At 41.9% G+C, this 19,199-nt stretch overlaps 1 protein-coding gene across 4 annotated transcripts in view; it reads left to right on the plus strand.

Annotated features, from left to right (window-relative positions):
- CSN1b (COP9 signalosome subunit 1b) overlaps positions 1 to 14,514 on the plus strand; it is a 36,538-nt gene extending 22,024 nt beyond the window's left edge. For all 4 annotated transcript variants that reach the window (XM_076202678.1, XM_076202680.1, XM_076202679.1 and 1 more), the window contains 6 exons: positions 1,376 to 1,465; positions 1,577 to 1,725; positions 5,606 to 5,711; positions 7,053 to 7,141; positions 7,398 to 7,527; positions 11,901 to 14,514. In XM_076202678.1, the coding sequence (XP_076058793.1) occupies positions 1,376 to 1,465; positions 1,577 to 1,725; positions 5,606 to 5,711; positions 7,053 to 7,141; positions 7,398 to 7,527; positions 11,901 to 12,122 (786 nt within the window). In that variant the 3' untranslated portion in view covers positions 12,123 to 14,514. The remainder of the gene's footprint in view (positions 1 to 1,375; positions 1,466 to 1,576; positions 1,726 to 5,605; positions 5,712 to 7,052; positions 7,142 to 7,397; positions 7,528 to 11,900) is intronic.
- Positions 14,515 to 19,199: the final 4,685 nt, after the last annotated feature.

A 19,199-nucleotide genomic window follows, 5' to 3' on the forward strand; every position in this document is an offset into this window, starting at 1 on the left:
ATAAACTGGATGTGGAGAGATATGAAAACGGGTCACAACGAGCATAGCTCCCGTCCCATAAAATACAACTAGGTAAATACATACCAAAAGCTTTTCCCCCTTACAAGGTAGGTAGCCAGAAAACAAAGGCATAAAAACCATTCCCCCCCCCCATTCCATCCCCACATACTCCACTCCCATCCACCCCCTTCCCTCCCTCTTATCTTGGCTCCTCCTGGATGACTGATCATCCCTGCATCTCGCCCACTGCCCTGGGTCAGAAGCAGTGTTGGAAGACATAGCACATCCACAAAGTCACAAAATTCAATATGAACACAAAGAGATACATGAATACAAACAAATGAAAGTAATGCACAAGTTAAGGTAAGAGATATCATAGTCTTACAGGATGGGTGGATGATTGTTGCATGCCTAGGCTGCCTACCATACCTCTATAGTAATGAGGAAGAAGATAGACATAGGGTTTACAATGAATTGGTAATGAGGAAGAAGATAGACATAGGGTTTACAATAAATTGGTGAGGGATTAATTAGTAATAATTAAAATGTTTTGCCTGATAAAATAACCATTTGTTGTCTTCTTGGCTACCCCCCATGTAAGGGGGAAAAACTCTTGGTATTAAGAAAGATAAATAGACCTTATAAGATAAGTGGGGGTGGGTGTATGCTTTGGCTGGCCACCTTCTTTATAAGGGGAAAGAGGCCCATTGGTATATAAATAAGTAGATAGACCTTACAAGAAATGGTTTTTAGTCTTTATAAAGAAAGAATGTTTGTGTGATCAGGTGTACAATTTCATCAGTTTACCCAAAGCATGATATTTTGATGCAGCCCGAAGGGATTTCTCCCTGTCTTCTCTTTTTCTGCATGAGGGGACGGAGAGCGGGGTTGCTGACTAAATGAAGTGGATGTGCTGTCTTGCTGCATTACTTCTGACCCAGGGCAGTGGGTGAGATGCAGGGATGATCCATCATCCAGGAGGAGCCAAGATAAGAGTGAGGGAGGGAGGGGTGAATGGGAGTGGAGTGTGTGGGGATGGAAAGGGTGGTTGTGGATTTTATGCCTTCGTTTTTTGGCTACCTCCTTTGTAAGGGGGAAATAGTCATTGGTATATGTAAGTATATATTTTCTCTACATAATAAATGGGTTGCCAAGTCCTACCACAAAATGAAATCACGAATAAAGACCCAGTCAACTGCTCCTCCAGTTTCGGCACCTCAAAGGATAAAGGGTCACTTTAATCCCTCACCACACGGATTTGGTTAATTGCAATACAGTCAAGTACATCTCCTCCATAATAAGACACACCAGCCAGAGCCAGTTTACTCGTGCAGTTTCATTACAGTTGATTCTAACGTTCCTCATGCTCCCACAGCCTAGTAGCAACAAGGATCAGTCCGCCGTCATCCAGACCAAACTCACCTGTGCAGCTGGTCTTGCACAGCTGGCGACCAGGAAGTACCGGGTGTGTAAACAGAGATAAAGAGTGTTTTGCACTTAGTGTTGACCTTTTGTCTTGATTATGAATAAAATGCGTTTCTTGTGCAATGCTTCTTACCTGTGGACCTTTTGACAGCCGGCAGCTAAAAGCTTCCTGGCAGCGCAGTTGGATGCATGCGACTTCCCCGACCTTCTTTCCCCTTCCAATGTGGCCGTGTATGGTGGACTGTGTGCCCTGGCGACCTTCTCACGTCAGGACTTGCAAAAGCACGTTATTTCTAGCAGGTCGGTATTTTATGAAAATTGTGAACCATAGGTGACTAACTTCAGGTGGTAGTGTAAGCCATTTAGTCTCTTGTGGTTGGCTCTACATTAATTTAGATTGATTTTAACATTGAACTGAATGTTATCAGAAAATATGTTGCTATCATATGTATTTTATATATTTGTATTTTTTTTTTTTTTTTTTTTTTTTTTCTTCTTCTTCTTCTTCTTCTTCAACAACAGCTTTGGCATCTTTATCCGTGAACAAGGGTTGCCATTTTTATGAAACCTCTGCACGAATTAAAAGAACAGGATCATTTTTGCCTTTGTCCCATCTAAAGGGGAACTAGGAACTATGATGAATGTCTGCATGTGATAGTTGTGCAGAACAAATGTCAAAGAGGATCATATCCCTGCCATCTGTCTCCTAAACCTCTCTCAGCCTAACCACAAACTAAGGCTGGTCATGCAGCACAGAGCAAAAGTGGACTTTGTGTTGCCGAATTAAAGTACAGTTAATTCAATCTCACTTGAATTTCACTTGAAATGCTTCCAGATGAACCTACTACCTCAGCATTTCAAGTGAGAGAGAAGTTCAAACTTTACTTCAATTCAGCAATAGGAAGTCTTCCTTTGCTCTGTGCTTAGACCTATTCTGAAAACAACTTTTTCATGATTTTATACATTACTCTACTTTTCCCCATGTTTTTTGGCCTGAAAAATCCAAAAATCACATCCATTTTTATCTAGGACACATGGAAGCTGAAGTTTTTTGCTATCTATCTTACCAAAAGGACCAATTTTGAGGCATTTCTAAGCCCACTGATTGAGCAGGTTAGGGCGTCATTACTTGTGGCGAAGGCAGTTCAAATCCTGCCACTGGCGAAGTTGAACCAAGGTCATGGTTCATTAAATTCCAGGCTACAAAGTTCTCTGTGAGGGGCATCATCCTAGCCTTTCGATAGGGGTTAGTTTGTGATGTTAAACCATGTCATCTAAGCATATTTTGTGGTATAAATATTTATCAATTCAAGATAGATCAACAACTTTGGTACCAAATGAATGAGCAGGACCTACTCTACATAAATCAACCAATAGAATTGATGAATTTTTCCCATGACTTTTAATAGATACGAAAATTATTGAAAATCTTTACTTTTTTACTCACCTGAAAACATGGTTTTTGTTGCATAGAGAAAGATAGAGCAACAAAAGAGTTATTAAATTAAAACATTTTCAATGCTTTTTTGAATGTGTACCATCTGATACACATTATACAAAAATGGCATGTTATTTATAATACCATATACCAAAGGCTTTTTCCCCCTTACAAGGGAGGTAGCCAAAAAGAAAAAAGGCATAAAAACCATTCCCACCCATTCCATCCCTAATACATTCTACTCCACTCCACCCTCCCTCTTATCTTGGCACCTCCTGGATGACGGGTCATCCCTGCATCTTGTCCACTGCCCTGGGTCAGAGGCAGTATCGCAAGACACAGCACATCCACAGCAAGGCGGCTTCATAAAATCGGTGACCCCCCCCCTCTCTGTCCCCCCCATGCAGAAAGGGAGAAGACGGGGAGAAATCCCTTCTGGCTGTGTCAAATTTTTCTCACACATACTACCTCACCCCCCATCCCCCACCCATTCCACCTCATGCATCACAATATCATCCATGTACAGACGCTCCTCAACTTATGTTTTAGTTGCGTTCCGAACGGCCGAACTTAAGTTGTTACTGTACTATACATCCGTAAATTCTATTACCGTATCTTATAAAACACCCCAAAATCATTAATTATACACATAACATTGTAAAATAATAACATTAATTTCAAATAAATTAAATTCAAGCAACATAAATTGAGATGGAGGAGGAGGAGGAGGAGGAGGCAAGGCATGTTCAGTCTGTCGTTTGTGCCATGTAAACAATGGACGCAATGTCATGCGTAAGTATCGTTTGAACTACGGATAGCGCGCTAAACTAAAAAATTCACCCAAAAAAATTTACAATTTTTTTTTACAGTCAGTTTAAACGTAAAATCGAAAAAACGTAAAACGAATGAACGTAAGTAGAGGAGCGTCTGTACAACCATTCTCCATTCACCCCTATCTTCTATCCTCTCCCATCCTTCTCCAACAGACATTCCCCTCTTTCCCAATGCCCCTTTTACCCCATCCATCCATCTCATCCTAGGTCGCCCCTACATGTTCACTCCCTCCACTTCTGCTTTCCACACCTCTTTCACTAGTCTTCACTCATTCTTTCCATGTGTCCAAACCATCCCAACACTTTCATCCACCCTATCTCCCAACTCCCTTACCACCCCCGTTCTCCTCCTCACCTCATTTCTCACTCTATCCAGACTAGTAACCCCTATGATACTTCTCAGACACCTCATTTCAAACACATTCAAACTCCTTCTCTCTTCCCCTCTTATATTCTATGTTTCTGCCCCATACAGTGCTGTTGGCACAATCACACTTTCATACAATCTCCTCTTAGCATCCATTCCCAAATGTCTATTTCTCATTACACTTTTTAATCTACCAAGGCATTTACTCACTTCTCTCAATCTGCATTCTACCTCCACCTCCACTCCTTCCTTTCCTGCCACATTCACACTTAAGTATCTAAAACAATCCACTTCCTCCAGTTGCTCTCCCTTAATGCTCACTTCCAATCTGCTGCCACTTTTACCCCATGTACATCTCATTACCTTACTTTTACCCATATTTATCTTCAACTTCTTTCTTTCACACACTCTCCCAAACTCTGTCACTAACTTCCTCAATCCCTCTTCTGATCCTCTGTAAATTTGAAATTAAATGCTGAAGTTGTGTAAGGGTTTTGGTATAAATTCACTTAAAATTCAAACATCCATACAAAAACCATGTCTCCAAGTTAGCAAAAAAGTCAGGATCTTCAACTATCTTTTAAAATTAATGAGAAAATTTAATCAATTCTAATGATTCCTATATGTAGAGTAGATTCTGTTCTTTTATTTGGTACCTAATTTGGTGCTCTATCTTGGATAGATAAAAAATTGTACTACAAAATATGCTTAGAAATGCCTCAAAATTGGCCCTTTTGGTAAGACGGCAAAAAACTTCAGCCTCCATGTTGCAATGCTCCCATACATCCTAGGTAAAAATGGACATGATTTTTTGCTTTTTCAGATCAAATAGCATGGGGAAAATTACAGTAACATATGAAAATATGAAAAAGTTGTTTTTAAATAGGTCTACTCGGTGCTGCATCACCAGTGTCATGTGCATCTCAGTTTGCACTTTGGCTAACAACTCCGTCTAGTGGGAAAGGAGATGACAGATAAGGCTGATGAAAGAGTATTAGGATGGTTTGGACACATTGAAAGAACAAGTGAAGAATGATTAGTAAAAGAGGTGTGGAAGGCAGAGGTGGATGGAATAAACTTCAGAGGCCAATTGAGGATGAGATGGATGGATGGGGTGAAAGGGGCATTGAGCAAGAGGGGAATGTCTGTTGAGCAAGGAAGGGAGAAGGCAGGAGGTAGGGGTGAGTGGAGAATGGCTGTGTATAGATGATAATGTGATGTAAGGAAGGGAGGAGATGGAAGGGGGTTTAGGGAGTGGCTATATGTGAATGATGTTTTGATGCAGCCCAAAAGGATTTCTCCCTGTCTTCTCTTTTTCTGCATGAGGGGATGGAGAGGGGAGAATGGCAATAAGTGAAGTGTTCATTTATTGTTGCCTGTGAATTAAGTCAATAAAAATGTGTGAGGATGATTGGAAATGTCAAACAAGTTCCTGTACTAATGGGAACAGGAAAATGATGATCAGCGAGACTTGTTTTGAAGATTGGATAAAATATTTGATCATTAATCCATTTGTTTATTTGTGTATTTTATTCACAACAGCTCATTCAAGTTGTTTCTGGAGGTGGAGCCTCAGCTACGAGACATAATTTTCAAGTTCTACGAGTCCAAATATGCCTCCTGCCTGAAGCTCCTCGATGAAATTAAGGTACTTACTGACACATACATTTCATGTCGGGTTTTAGAAAACATGGGTTCTTTGTGACATTGATATACTGCTCTTGATATTCAAGTGTATCACTTGGTTATTCAGGAAGTAATTTCGTAGCTAGTGCAGGTGTAGATTAGTCATGCATCAATTTAAATAATTTGAAGAAAGTTATAAATACAGTACTCGTGCAAAGAAGAAAGAGTTTTGGTGTTTGGGTGTATTTACACGTGGCCTACCTTTGTAAGTTCTGATTCTCTGATCTTAAGAGCACATGATCATGGTGTCAAACAATTATGCTTGGGGGTCAGATGTTAATCAAAAAATCATGGAGATATATCTCCATGTACTGAAGAGGGCACATTCCTATGAATTCGGTTTATCTAAATTTTTAATCTGTTTTATGACACTAAACATATAACAAGATATACAAGTTTTGCATATTACTTTTTGCAGAAAAGACCAGAGCTAATGGGAGCCCATGTATTCATTTTATTTCTATGGTATTTTATACTCTTGACTTCCTCCATTGTTTCTGACCCAAGTAGTGGGTGGAGGGTAGGATGGACCTTACTCACAGGGAGCTGCTAAGACGAAAGGGAAAGTAAACAGATGTTGGATGGTTGTGGGGAATGACTTGGCTGGGTACCTCTCTTATAAGAGGTGAAGAATCCTTTTGAAATGTAAATAGATGGTATTACTACTTACGAAACCCAGAGGTATGAATTTTAATGTTTCCCTGTGACTGCCTAAGAAAAAAATCATTGTTTCTGTAAGCTCTTCATGACAGACCATCAAACTTGATACTTCACCAACACCCTTTAGAAATCAGTCCCACAGAAAAATGCCTCTCAAAAGTAGTAAGAACCACATTGGCATGATTGTGTTCAGGACACCATCCAGCATTAACACAGTACCAACACATAATAGGCCATGCCACAGAATCAAAATGCCCTAGATGCAACCACCACACAGAGGACACTGAATGCCTCATCCTACAATACCTTGACTAACAAACCCTAGGCAACAACACAATATCTCTTCCATGAGTGATTTGTGGACCTGCCCAGTGGCTGTAGCAGATTTCCAGGGAGCTGTGGGTCTCCTACAAGAGAAACCAGGGGAATTGATTGGTTGATCTTCTTTTCCTAAATCCACATTGCGGGAGCAATAGCTATTATTACGAGGGGGAAAGTGTCTTAGGTGTGTATGTGTATATATATAATGTATACAGTGTTGCTATTTTAAGGGATGGGCAAATCAGAGCACATACTTCCTTCAAAAATGAAAAACCTCGTGTGCACATCCTTATATGGTATGAATTGTTTTGTGTTGTTACAGGATGTGTTAATGTTGGACATGTACTTGGCCCCTCACCTCAACACTTTGTACACCAGAATTCGTAACAGAGCTCTTATACAGTACTTCAGGTAAGTGAGGTGTCGAATATATTGTTCACATGCTTCATAGTGTAACACTTTCATACACTACATTGAGGTATGTAAGCTGTAACATCTTTTGGGCCTTTTTTTTGTTAGTTCAGTACTATAATGGCAAAGCTTGTAGATTGTATATTACATTTCAGTACATAGATCTATAAAGAGCTTGACGTCTAGTTTTTGTTGTTTGATTCTGTAATTTTAGGTCTTGGTTGTACATACAAGTTTGAACATTTTCTTATTACAGTCCGTACATGAGTGCAGACCTGGAGAAAATGGCTGTGGCCTTCAACACGAGTGTGTCGGCTTTAGAGGACGAGCTTATGGCCCTCATTCTTGATGGTCAAATTCAAGCTAGGATAGACTCACATAACAAGGTAAATCATACATTCATACATACATATCCCAAGGATATTTTCCCCCTTACAAGGGAGGTAACCAAACTCAGGGATATAAATCCACCCCCACCCATTTCGTCCCCACATACTCCACTCCTATTCACCACCCCTCCCTCCCTCTTTTCTTGGCTCCTCTTGGATGACAGGTCATCCCTGCATCTTGCCCACTGCCTTGGGTCAGAGGCAATGCAGGAAGACACAGCACATCCTCAGCAAGGCCACTTCATTTAATTGGTAAACCCCCCTATCCATCCCCTTGTGCAGAAAAAGAAAAGACAGGGAGAAATCCCTTCGTGCTTCGTCACATGTACTCCCTCACCCCCCCATCCCCCACACACACCCCTCCATGCATCATAGCATCATCCATACACAACCATTCTCCTCTGACCCCCATCTTCTGCCTTCTCCCTTCCTTCCTCAACAGACATTTCCCTCTTTCCCAATGCCCCCTTTACCCCATCTATCCATCTCATCCATGGTCACCCCCTTGTGTTCACTCTCTCCACCTCTGCCCTCCACACCTTTTTTTTTACTAATCTTTATTCATTTTTTCCATGTGTCCAAACCATCCCAATACTCTTTCAACCCTATCTCCCAACTCCTTTTCCACCTGTTCTCCTCCTCACATCGTTTCTCACTTTCTCCAGCCTAGTAACCCGTACCATACTTCTCGGGCATTTCGTCTCGAGGACACTTAAACTTTTCCTCTTTTCCTCCTTTATATTCCATGCTTCTGCCCCATACAGATATTGCTGTCAGTACAATCACCCCTTCATACAATCTCCTCTTAGCATCCATTCTCAAATGTCTATTTCTCATTATACATTTTAATCCCCCAAAGTATTTACTTGCTTCTCTCATTCTACATTCTACCTCCACTCCCACTCCTCCCTTTCCTGACACATTAACACCCAAGTATCTAAAACTATCCACTTCTTCTAGTCACCATTAACCACTTCCATACGGTCCCGCCTACGTAGGCGGCATGAGGAGCAAGTAGGTACTCGCTGATGCCGAAGTCGCCATCTTGATTATATTTATTGTAGTTGTACCTACATAATTTTCATTCTCTCTAAACTGGCTTCATCAGTTTTCTATGGTTATCAAAATACACGGGTGAAAGAGAACAGACAATTTAGCACTGACTTTATTTTTTATAATGCGATTATTATTTCGAGACATCGCACGTCGGGCAGCTAATGCTGCCAGATGTGCGATGTGCCCCGGAGGGAAGAGGTTAATACTTGCTTCCATTTTGCTGCCATCCTCTCCCCTTGTACATCTCATTACTTTTTTTAACCCACATTTATCTTCAACTTCTTTCTTTCGCACATCTTCCCAAAGTCTGTCACTAACATCCTTAATCCCTCCTCTGATCCTGCTACAAGCTCAGTGTTGTCAGCAAACAACAACTGGCTTATCTCCCATTTTTTCTCCATTTTCTTTAACCATCTCCAATCTCTTTTTTACCTAGAATAAAACAAATTATCTACAGATTAGAGGAAGGGAGGGGAGTGGAATATATAGGAAATGGAATGGGTGGGAGTGGTTTCTATGCCTTTTTCTTTTTGGCTACCCCCTGTGTAAGGGGGAAAAAGTGTTTGGTATATGTATCTACAGACGGGTGGGACTGGGTGCATCCTTTTGACTTGACTACCTCCCATGTAAGGAGAAAGAAGTCCTTGGTATATAGATAGACCAACAGATAACATATCTTCTGCTCTCTAGTAATGTATGTTTAGACTGTGGAGTTTCACTAAATGCACAGTGTTTTTGAAAGTTGGGAATTTTTTTTATTATTATTAGGAAGTGGTCGTGTGTGAATGATATTTTGACGCAACTTGAAGGGATTTCTTCCCATCTTCAATGTTTCTGCATGAGGGGATGGTGGGGGAGGGGGGGGTCACTGATTAAATGAAGTGGCCTTGCTGTGGATGTGCTTGGTCTTGCTGCATTTCTTCCGACCCAGGGTGATGGGCAAGATGCAGGGATGATCCGTCATCCAGGAGGAGCCAAGATAAGAGGAAGGTCAGGAGGAGTGGAAGTATGCCTTTTGACTAAGGCTACCTCCTGTGTAAGGTCCATGTGGGTATTTTATTTGTTTATCTTTATTAATTTATTTATTTTATTTATTTATTTGTATGTATTTTTATTTATTTATGGAATGGGTGGGAATGGTTTTATGCCTTTTTCTTTTTGGCTACCTCCCTTGTAAGGGGGAAAAAGCCTTGGTATATGTATGTATTTATTTTTATTTATTTATTTTTATTTTTATTTTTATTTATTTTTCTCCCATCCCTGATCTTGACTGAGTGTCTACCACACTGGTAATGTTTTCTGTTTTATGTACTAACACTGCACTTGGGGTAAACCACGTATTTGCGTGCACTGCAGCAGAAAAAGATCACTCTGTTGTTACTTTGTCACTCACTAGTGAGGAGAAGTGTTATGTAATACTTCATAATCATTTTGCTAAGTGGTATTTCATTGTATTTCATATCTTCACAGTATTTCACTGGATCTTTTTGTTCACCACCAATACTTCGTCACTGTACTGACAGTATGCATGTGCTTTTGAGAAGCATATGCCTCATGGTTTGGGCACATGGAAAGAATGAATGAAGAAAGACTAGCAAAGTGCCTATGGATGGTAGAGGCAGATGGAGTGAGCTTCAGGCAAAGACTGAGAATGGGATGATGGATGGATGGATGGGTTGAAGGGGAATGTATGTCAAGCATGGATGGGAGATAGGGCAAATGATATGTGTGAACAGGGACTGGTTTTGCATAGGTAATGAGTCAATATGAGTCAAATTCTCACAAACAGCATCCGCTGTCTGACGGACAATAATACATTACAATACCTGCATTATAAAATATAAAGTTTATATGATATGGTTTAACGTCACACACTTCCCCCCTATCGGGAGGCTAGGACAGTGCCCCTCACGGAGGGCTTTGTAGCGTGGAATTTAATTAACTATCCCCTTGGTTCAACTTTGCTGGTAGCAGGATTCGAACCGCCATCCCCTCGACCTTCGCCGTGAGTAACAACACCCTAACCTGCTCAGCCAGTGAGCTTCAGATGTATTACTTGTTCTCTTTCACCCTGAGTATTGATAACCACAGAAAATATGATCAGGGCAGTTCACAGAATATGGGGGTCACTTAGCTACATACATATACCAAAGACTTTGTTCCCCCTTATAAGGGAGGTAGCCAAAAAACAAAGGCATGAAAACCACTCCCATCCATTCCATCTCCATCACATTCCACTCCCCTCCACCCTTTTTCCTCCCTCTTATCTTGGCACCTCCTGGATGACGGGTCATCCCTTCATCTCGCCCACTACCCTGGGTCAGAAGCAGTGTCACAAGACAGCACATCCACAGCAAAGCAGCTTTATTAAATCGGCGACCCCACCTCTCCGTCCCCTTATGCAGAAAAGGAGAAGACAGAGAGAAATCCCTTAGGGCTGCGTCAAATTTTTCTCACATACTCCCATCCCCCACTCATTTCACCTCATGCATCACAACATCACCAATATACAACCATTCTCCATTCACCCCTGGTGACAACTACAAAATAAATATAATAAAGATGCCGATGCCAGCATTTTCATATATCCACTCACGCTTCTTGACATCAAGATACACGCTTCAAATTGGCCACATAGACATGTGTTTACATTATCTACATGAGCTACATTTTTACTTCATTGATCATACACAGATATTCTATAACTTTAACGAATTATATGTAACAGTTGACAAAGTTTCAAACATATCCTGGATTTTTAGGGGGGCCAACTGCCCTCTATCTATACACCCATGAGATGAGTTATTCAATGTTTTGTTTTATCATTATGTCTGTGTAGTGGAAAACCACTTTTATGTTTGTCAGTAATCTGTATGTTTCGCCCTCAGTTGCACCTCGTGTCTCTAAGGGGATGAAGCCATCTGTAAACAGCGCTTCCAGTTCTTCTGTTTTGTTTTTGTAGTTGATTATTTTTCCGTTATTCCTTGATGGTCCTCTGAATTTTGTGTGAGAGTTTTGCATATGCACACTCCAAATTGTTTACAGGAAAGGACCTTTACTCATGTGATCCTGTCTTGTAAAGAGAAAGCATTATAATAAACAGGATCTTTATAAAAAGAATTATATTTAAAAGATTTATATGATTTCAGAAACTTAATTGTTAACATGGATGCTGTTTTTTTTTTATTGATTATGAAATTTTGTATAAATCTTTTATTTTCGGGCATTAGTCCAATTTGTTTTTTTAAGTTGATGTATGTGCATGAGCTCTAGTATTTAGACTAAGAAAATTATAATTTTGTTCATATTTTCAGATTCTGTATGCCAAAGCAGTAGAAGAACGAAGTGTAACATTTGAGAGGTCCTTGGAAATGGGTCGTGAGCACATTATGCGTGTCAAGGCACTTATTCTTAGGTCTGCACTTCTGAAAAACCAAATCCAAGTCAAATCTCCACCACGTGAAGGCGGAGGGGGTGGGGGGCAGGGAGAGGTGGCAGTGGCAGCAAGCAATAGTACGACTGCAGCGAGGAATTAATTAGAAGGCAACGATAGGGTTTAACTATGGAGGTGTGTTAGGAATGCATTAAACTTAAACTGGGATTGTGAGGATGGAGAAAGTGTGAGGTGGTGCACACTTAAGAATGAAAATATTTTCCATGGAAGTGTGAAAGGGAAAAGAACAAGTGAGGGAAGACAGGCTTAATGGACAGGGAGAAAAGGCTGAAAGAATGAGGTGGTTATGATGAAGGGGTTTGAAGTACCTTCAGGACAGGACTTATTAAAAAAAGAATGTGTACAGCGAACTGAGGAAGTGATAATCAAAGACCTCATGGAAAAACTTGGGCTTAAGGAACTTCAAATAAATCAGGGAGAAAAGAAAGGAGAGAGCAAGAATGGAAAAAGGAAATGTTAGATTCTTGGGAGACAGGAAGAAAATCTATGATGTCTTTCTTCGGGCTCCCTCTAGTGATAATTTAGTGTGCGTGGAGTGAGCAAGAAAGGATTAAAGGAGGCCCAGACTCGTGAAGATGGGGGAGGATGGAGACCCCCCTCCCCCCTCCCCCCCAAGTTATGGCACATTATATGATGTTAACAGTTGGTGTGTACTCATTTGATCCCACCCAATACACTGATTACTTCCCATGGCAAGGTTACCATTAGAAAACCAATTTGGAGTCTCTTAAAGCAAAATGTGTATATGAAAGTGGATGGGGTTATGGTGGTACATACAGGGTATTTCTCATAAATGAAATTTATGGGATTTTAAAATTTGTTGCAAAACTTGAACCAATATTTCGCAGTGATAAGTAGGATGGATTGAGTATTTACCAATTGCTGAATAGGGTTTTGTACCGTGGAATTGTTATGTGTGAAATGGACTGTATGATGGTAAGGACAGTTGGGGCAGGACTTGTTCGTATGGCATTACAGCACCAGTGAAAGGAAAGTTACTGCTGTTCTAAATGGATAGCTCAAGACAGTAGCACTATTATAATGATGATAATTATTATTACTTATTATTTACTCCTTTCATTTTTGTGCCCTGTTTGTGGAATAGAACCAGATTGATGATATGGTCATCCCCACATTTCTGGTTTCTGAAAGATGGGTCCTGTCAACAAGAAAGATAAAAAAGGAAAACATTATTGCTTGAAGCTTGCCCCCCCTTTATTTTATATATATATATATATGTATATATATATATATTGCAAATTTATATGAATCATATTTGGAAAATTATGACAAATGCAATACCTATCGTCAGATGCATGTGAGAAATGAAAATGATGGTTTGGGGATTTCATGATGCACATACAGTCGTAACGCAGAGAGAATATAGAGCCTGTAATGATGTGGAGCTTACTGTACATTGAATAGATTTTTGCATCACTATTAAACACTTGAAAATTAATGTATAATGCTCTAAATCTTAACAAGAAAATGTTCTAGTGTATCAAAAGCAGGCTTATCGGCTTTGACATGTAAACATTTAAAACCTTTTGAAGAATAAAACACACAACTCATATGTAAGCTTTCTGGATGACCTCACTGCTACAAGTAATATTTTTTGATCATTTAGTCTTTTTTCATGTAAGTTAATTATGGTCACATGGATACCAATATGATATATTGGTTCAAGTTCAATGTTCATCATGGAAAGACTAGAGGTTGATTGGTCATACATTCTCCATTTGGAAATAGTTGAAGGTGCTTAGATTTGATAGACTTATGTTTGGAATGAGAATGCCGTTTTGTATTAAATGTACGGTATAGTAAAGTCACTTCAGGAACCAGATGTAACATGTCTTTGAAATGAGGTGAACGGACATCCTTTGGGATTTTGTTCGGCCACCTAAACTTGACTAATTCTAGTCCACTGTCATTTTGCAATTTGTTAACTTATGCCATGTCTGCCATGGCCTTATTGTACGTATGGGGCGGGTTGCAGAAATGTGTCTGGAAGAATTCAAGATGTCATGAAAGTTTTTTAAGTGTTAGGTGTGTGGTGATTCAGAAAGATTCAAAGTCAGCAGTAAATGAGGAAGTGAATATATAGTGGGACATTTGCACATTGATGAGGAGGAAAGCTAACCTATGCCTTGAACAAATTTTGTCCTTTTTTTCCATTAATTTAATTTTTGTGTGTTTTGATTTCTAAGCTAACTGATGAAAGTCGTTAATACAAAAGCAAGAGAAACTTTGAATTGCTTAACATCACTTTTTGTCCAATTCTGTAGATTCGCCTGATTTATTTTTGGTTTCTGTAATTTTAAGCCCACCTTTGTTATTTCATGCCAAAAATATCACAGCAAGTTTTGTATTTGAACAGTAAGAGGAGATTTTTTTTGTTTTTTGTTTTTTTCAATTGGTTCAGAACCAGTGTTACTTTGTGAGCGATAACTGATAAAAGTTATCTCTTAATATCTGATATTTGTTTCACTAAGACCATTTGAAGTGTTAAACAGATACTCATGTGCAGATAGAGAAGAATGCACCTCCTGGGAAATGCCGTGAGTGAAATACTGGATGAAATGGCCTACGACAACTTGAAAACTTGATAGTTCATTAGCATTCATCCTCATTGTAAGGTGAGGAACAGTTTAGAAATGCTTAACTACAGCTGAAGTTTTCATGTATGCCATATGGGCTAAGTTAGGTCAGATGGCAGCAACAAGGAGCTCATGGAGGTCAGGCCTTCATGATTTTGGGGCAAGATGGGAACCATTCGTTTGAAGTGGTAAATGCCAATAATTATGGGAGAGTAAACACCGCTTGAGAACGGAGCCTTTATTTTATGCTTGATGAATGCTTAATCCTGAAATGGTGTTTGCTTTGCCAAGATGCAAGCTCATTGTGCCACAAATTTATATTGTTGTTGAGGAAGAAAATGGCAGAAAGTGTGGATGTACACTTGCATCCATGTCCATATGAAGTTTGTCATGATTTATTTGGGTAATTGCACACCAGCTCCATAATGACCATTGTTATAGTGTTTACACTGTGTAGGTAAGTAAACTTGTGGTTAACTATTGTATTTTACACAAACCTGTTACCAAATCACAGACAGGCTTTGCATAGTAATGAAATAGAATGTATCATTGTAAGATTTAAGACAAAAAGAATGTGGGGAGATTTTCTCTCTCTCTCTCTCTCTCTCTCTCTCTCTCTCTCTCTCTCTCTCTCTCTCTCTCTCTCTCTCTCTCTCTCTCTCTCTCTCTCTCTCTCTCTCTCTCTCTCTCTCTCTCTCTCAAAGAAAGCATGTCAGATGGCTTAAGGGATGAGTGACTTTACCTTCACATATGTATGAATGCTTAATTGTTCCTGTGGAAAATGTCTAATTCTGTAAGAAATATATTAGTATCCATGCCTTAAGAAGTCCTTTATGAGGGGACACAGTCTTCTGTCCTGAGAGGAGAGTTCTGTGATAAACTGAATTATGATATTTTATAGTATATACCAAAAGCCCTTTCACTTTAGGGATGGTAACACTCTTTCCAGTTGTTGAACAGACTTAATTTCTGGATTAGATCCTCAACTGTTGCCTTACTTCTTCTGCTCCCAGGTAGGCTTTCAGCCTGTCAGTCGGGCCAGCACACTTCTCCAGATTTTCCTTTCAAAGCTTTCTCCCCTCAAATCCTCTATTTTTCCTAATTTATTTGCCTCTAGGATTTCTTCAACTCCATCTTTCCATCTTATCTTCTGTCTACCTCTAGATCTGCTACCTTCTGGTCTCCAGTTCCATCTTTTCTTTGTAATTTTCTCTTCATCCATTCTCTCCACATGCCCAAGCCACCTTAGTTGTGCCTTTTCTATTTTGCTTCTAATTGATGTTACATCCCCTACCTAATGTATGTAAAAACGTCCTGCTTCCACAACCGGTGATCTAAGATTATTATCCTACAAAAACTGGACACCAACAATCAGTCCCCCTGGAACAAAACCCTCAAATGAACAAAATTTTATTATAGATGTCACGCCTACTTGTATGCCTCACCCTCGTTCAGAAAGTGGATAGCCTCCCATAGGTATCTATTGGTCTTTAACACTGCTGAATATTTCTATGGCATCAAGATGAGAGGGAAAGAAGGGTGATGGAACGGGTGGGAGTGAGTGTGCCTTTGACAAGGCTACCTCTATTATAAAGGGGGGAAGCAGGCCTTGGTGTATGGATGGATGGATGAATCAAGAGGTACCCCACTACCTTAACTTTTCACAATTATTGTGTCCTGAACAGTTAGAGGGCTGTGTCCAGCTATTTGGCATGAAAATGACAGACTTACTGTGTGCACCAGAAATAATTTTAGCCAATCACAACACTTGTTTCAGCTCCTTGGTTACTCCCAGTGTACTCCTGCTTTGCTTTATCAACACAACAAAAAATCCAAATAGCAACTGGCATATGACAACAATATCTGTCCCATCTGTCTATCCATTTACCTCCTATTAATGTATATATATAGATGGATCCTGATATGATTACAGTGTGGGTGGTGCAGCAACATGTCCCTCAGACAAAGAATCCAGATCCCCAACAAGGAGTCTTGGGCTTCCACTGGACTTTTCCTTTTTGTGAAGCTCCCAGGAGTCGGCAACTGAGACAGTATACTCAGTCACAGTTAGAACTTTACTCCTACAATACATATATCCTTTACAAAGAAGGTAACAAAAAAAAAAAAAAAACACTCCCACCCATTCCATCCCCACATCACTCCCATTAGTCCCCCTCCCTCTTATCTTGGCTCCTCCTGGATGATTGGTCATCCCTGCATCTTGCCCACTGCCCTGGGTCAGAAGCAGTACAGCAAGACACAGTACATCCACAGCAAGGCCACTTCATTTGATTGGCGACCCCCCCTCTCCATCCCCTCATGCAGAAAAAGAGAAGTCAGGGTAAAAATCCCTTCGGGCTGTGTCAATTTATTGTTCACACATACTCCCTCACACCCATCCCCTCCTCTCCATGCATCACAGCATCATCCATACACAACCATTCTCCATTGACCCCTATCTTTTGTTTTCTCCCATCCTTCCTCAACAGACATTCCCCTCTTTCCCAATGTCCTTTTTACCACATCTGTCCATCCAGACGCCAGGGTCAAGAGAAAGACTGTCTTCAAGGTGAGGTCCTTGAAATTAGCATCTCGCAGGGGTTCGTAAGGGGGCCCCCGCAGAGCGTTGAGGACTAATGCCACATCCCATGGAGGAGAAGTGATCTCCCTGGGGGGGCATGATTTTCTGAAATGTCTGAAGAGCATGGAAATTTCTGGAGACAGGGCTAGATCCATGCCCTTCAGAGAAAACACCTGATTAAGAGCTGCCCTATAGCCCTGCACTGCCGAGAGGGAGATCTTCTTGGACTTCCGGAGGAAGTGGAAGGAGGAGGCAATCAGAGGAATGGTGGCTTGCTCTGGGGCTATTGCTCGGGAGTGGCACCATTCTGCAAAAGCATTCCACTTCCCTTGATAAAGGGCAGCTGAGGAAGAGCGAATAGGGGAGGACATGTCTTCTGCCACTTCTTTGGGGAAACCCTTCTCTAGGAGGATCCGGACCATAGTCTGAACGCGTGAAGCGCCAGGGCTGACGGGTTCTTGTGCCAGGCCCCGTTGACTGGTTGATGTAGAAGGTCGGGTCTTCCCTGAAGGGCCAGGGGCTCCTCCACTGCTAGCTCGAGGGCGTCTGGAAACCATGGGGCTTCCGGCCACCAGGGAGCGATCAAAGTCATCCGAAGGTTGGATGCGGTTCGTACTCTCTGGAGCACCTTCTGGAGCAAGGGAAACGGTGGGAAAGCGTAGGTGTCGAGGTTGTCCCAGCTTTGCAGAAGAGCATCCTCTCCCGCTGCCAGCGGATCCGGGAGAGGGCTGAAATACACCGGGAGCTGGTGGTTCCATCTGGTGGCCAAAAGGCCCACCAGAGGGGAGCCCCATTTGTTGATGAGGAAGGTCGCCACTTCCGGATGGAGGGACCACTCCGTGCTGATTACCTGACTCCTTCTGCTGAGGTGGTCCGCCCAGACATTCTTCTTCCCTGGGATGTAGCGAGCTCTGAGTGCCACTTGGAGGTTCTCGGCTAATAGGAGGATCTCCATAGTGAGATGGCAGAGGTCCTGGGAGACTGTGCCCCCCTGCTTGTTCAGGTAGGCTACTACCGAGGAATTGTCCGACATGATGCCCACAACTTTCCCCGAGATTTGACCCGAGAAGTGACGGAGAGCCAGCAGTACCGCTTTCAATTCTAGCCAGTTGATATGGGCTGTCCGCTCGACCGTGGACCAGGAACCGCTGACGTGATCGTCGTTGAGGTGGGCCCCCCAGCCCTCCTTGGAGGCGTCGGAGAAGAGGAGGACTTCGGGGGGAGATGGGCCGAGGGGCATCCCCACGAGCAGGTTGCACGGGTCCTTCCACCAGAGAAGAGAATGTTTGACCTCTCCGGTAAGGGTGATGTGTTGACGGGTGTTTCCCCTTAGCGGGGACCACTGGGACTTGAGGAGCCACTGTAGCGGTCGCATTCGTAGTCTGCTCCTTGGTATTAACCTCTCGACGGAGGCCATGTGGCCCAGGAGGACTTGGCACTGTTTGGCCGTGAGGAACCCGGTCGATAGTGCCTGCACGACGAGAGAAGAGAGATTCTGGATTCGCTTCTCTACTGGGAATGCCTGCATGAGGGAAGAGTCCAGAACCATACCCAGGTACGTGACTCTCTGTCTTGGAATGAAATCTGACTTCGTCTGGTTGACCATGGACCCCACTTTGCGGATGAAGGCTAGGACCGTCCCCAGGTGGTCGCGGCATAGCTGGGCGGAGTGTGCCAGGATCAGCCAATCGTCCAGGTAACGGAGTAGGCGAATCCCTCTGGAGTGGGACCACGCTGAGACGAGTTTGAACACTCTGGTGAAGACTTGGGGTGCTGTGGAGAGGCCGAAGCATAGGCAGGTGAATTGCAAGGTGGTGCCCTTGTGGACGAAGCGGAGGAATTTTCGGGATGAGGGATGCACAGGTATTTGGAAATAGGCGTCCTGGAGGTCCAGTGACACCATGAAGTCCCCTTCCCTGATAGACGCCCTCACGGCCTCTGGGGTGTCCATCCGGAACTTCGTCAGGGAAAGGAACTTGTT

This window comes from Oratosquilla oratoria, chromosome 19 (genome assembly GCF_046742065.1).
Source record: "Oratosquilla oratoria isolate Oo_2021 chromosome 19, ASM4674206v1, whole genome shotgun sequence".
NCBI classification, from domain to species: Eukaryota; Metazoa; Arthropoda; class Malacostraca; order Stomatopoda; family Squillidae; genus Oratosquilla; species Oratosquilla oratoria.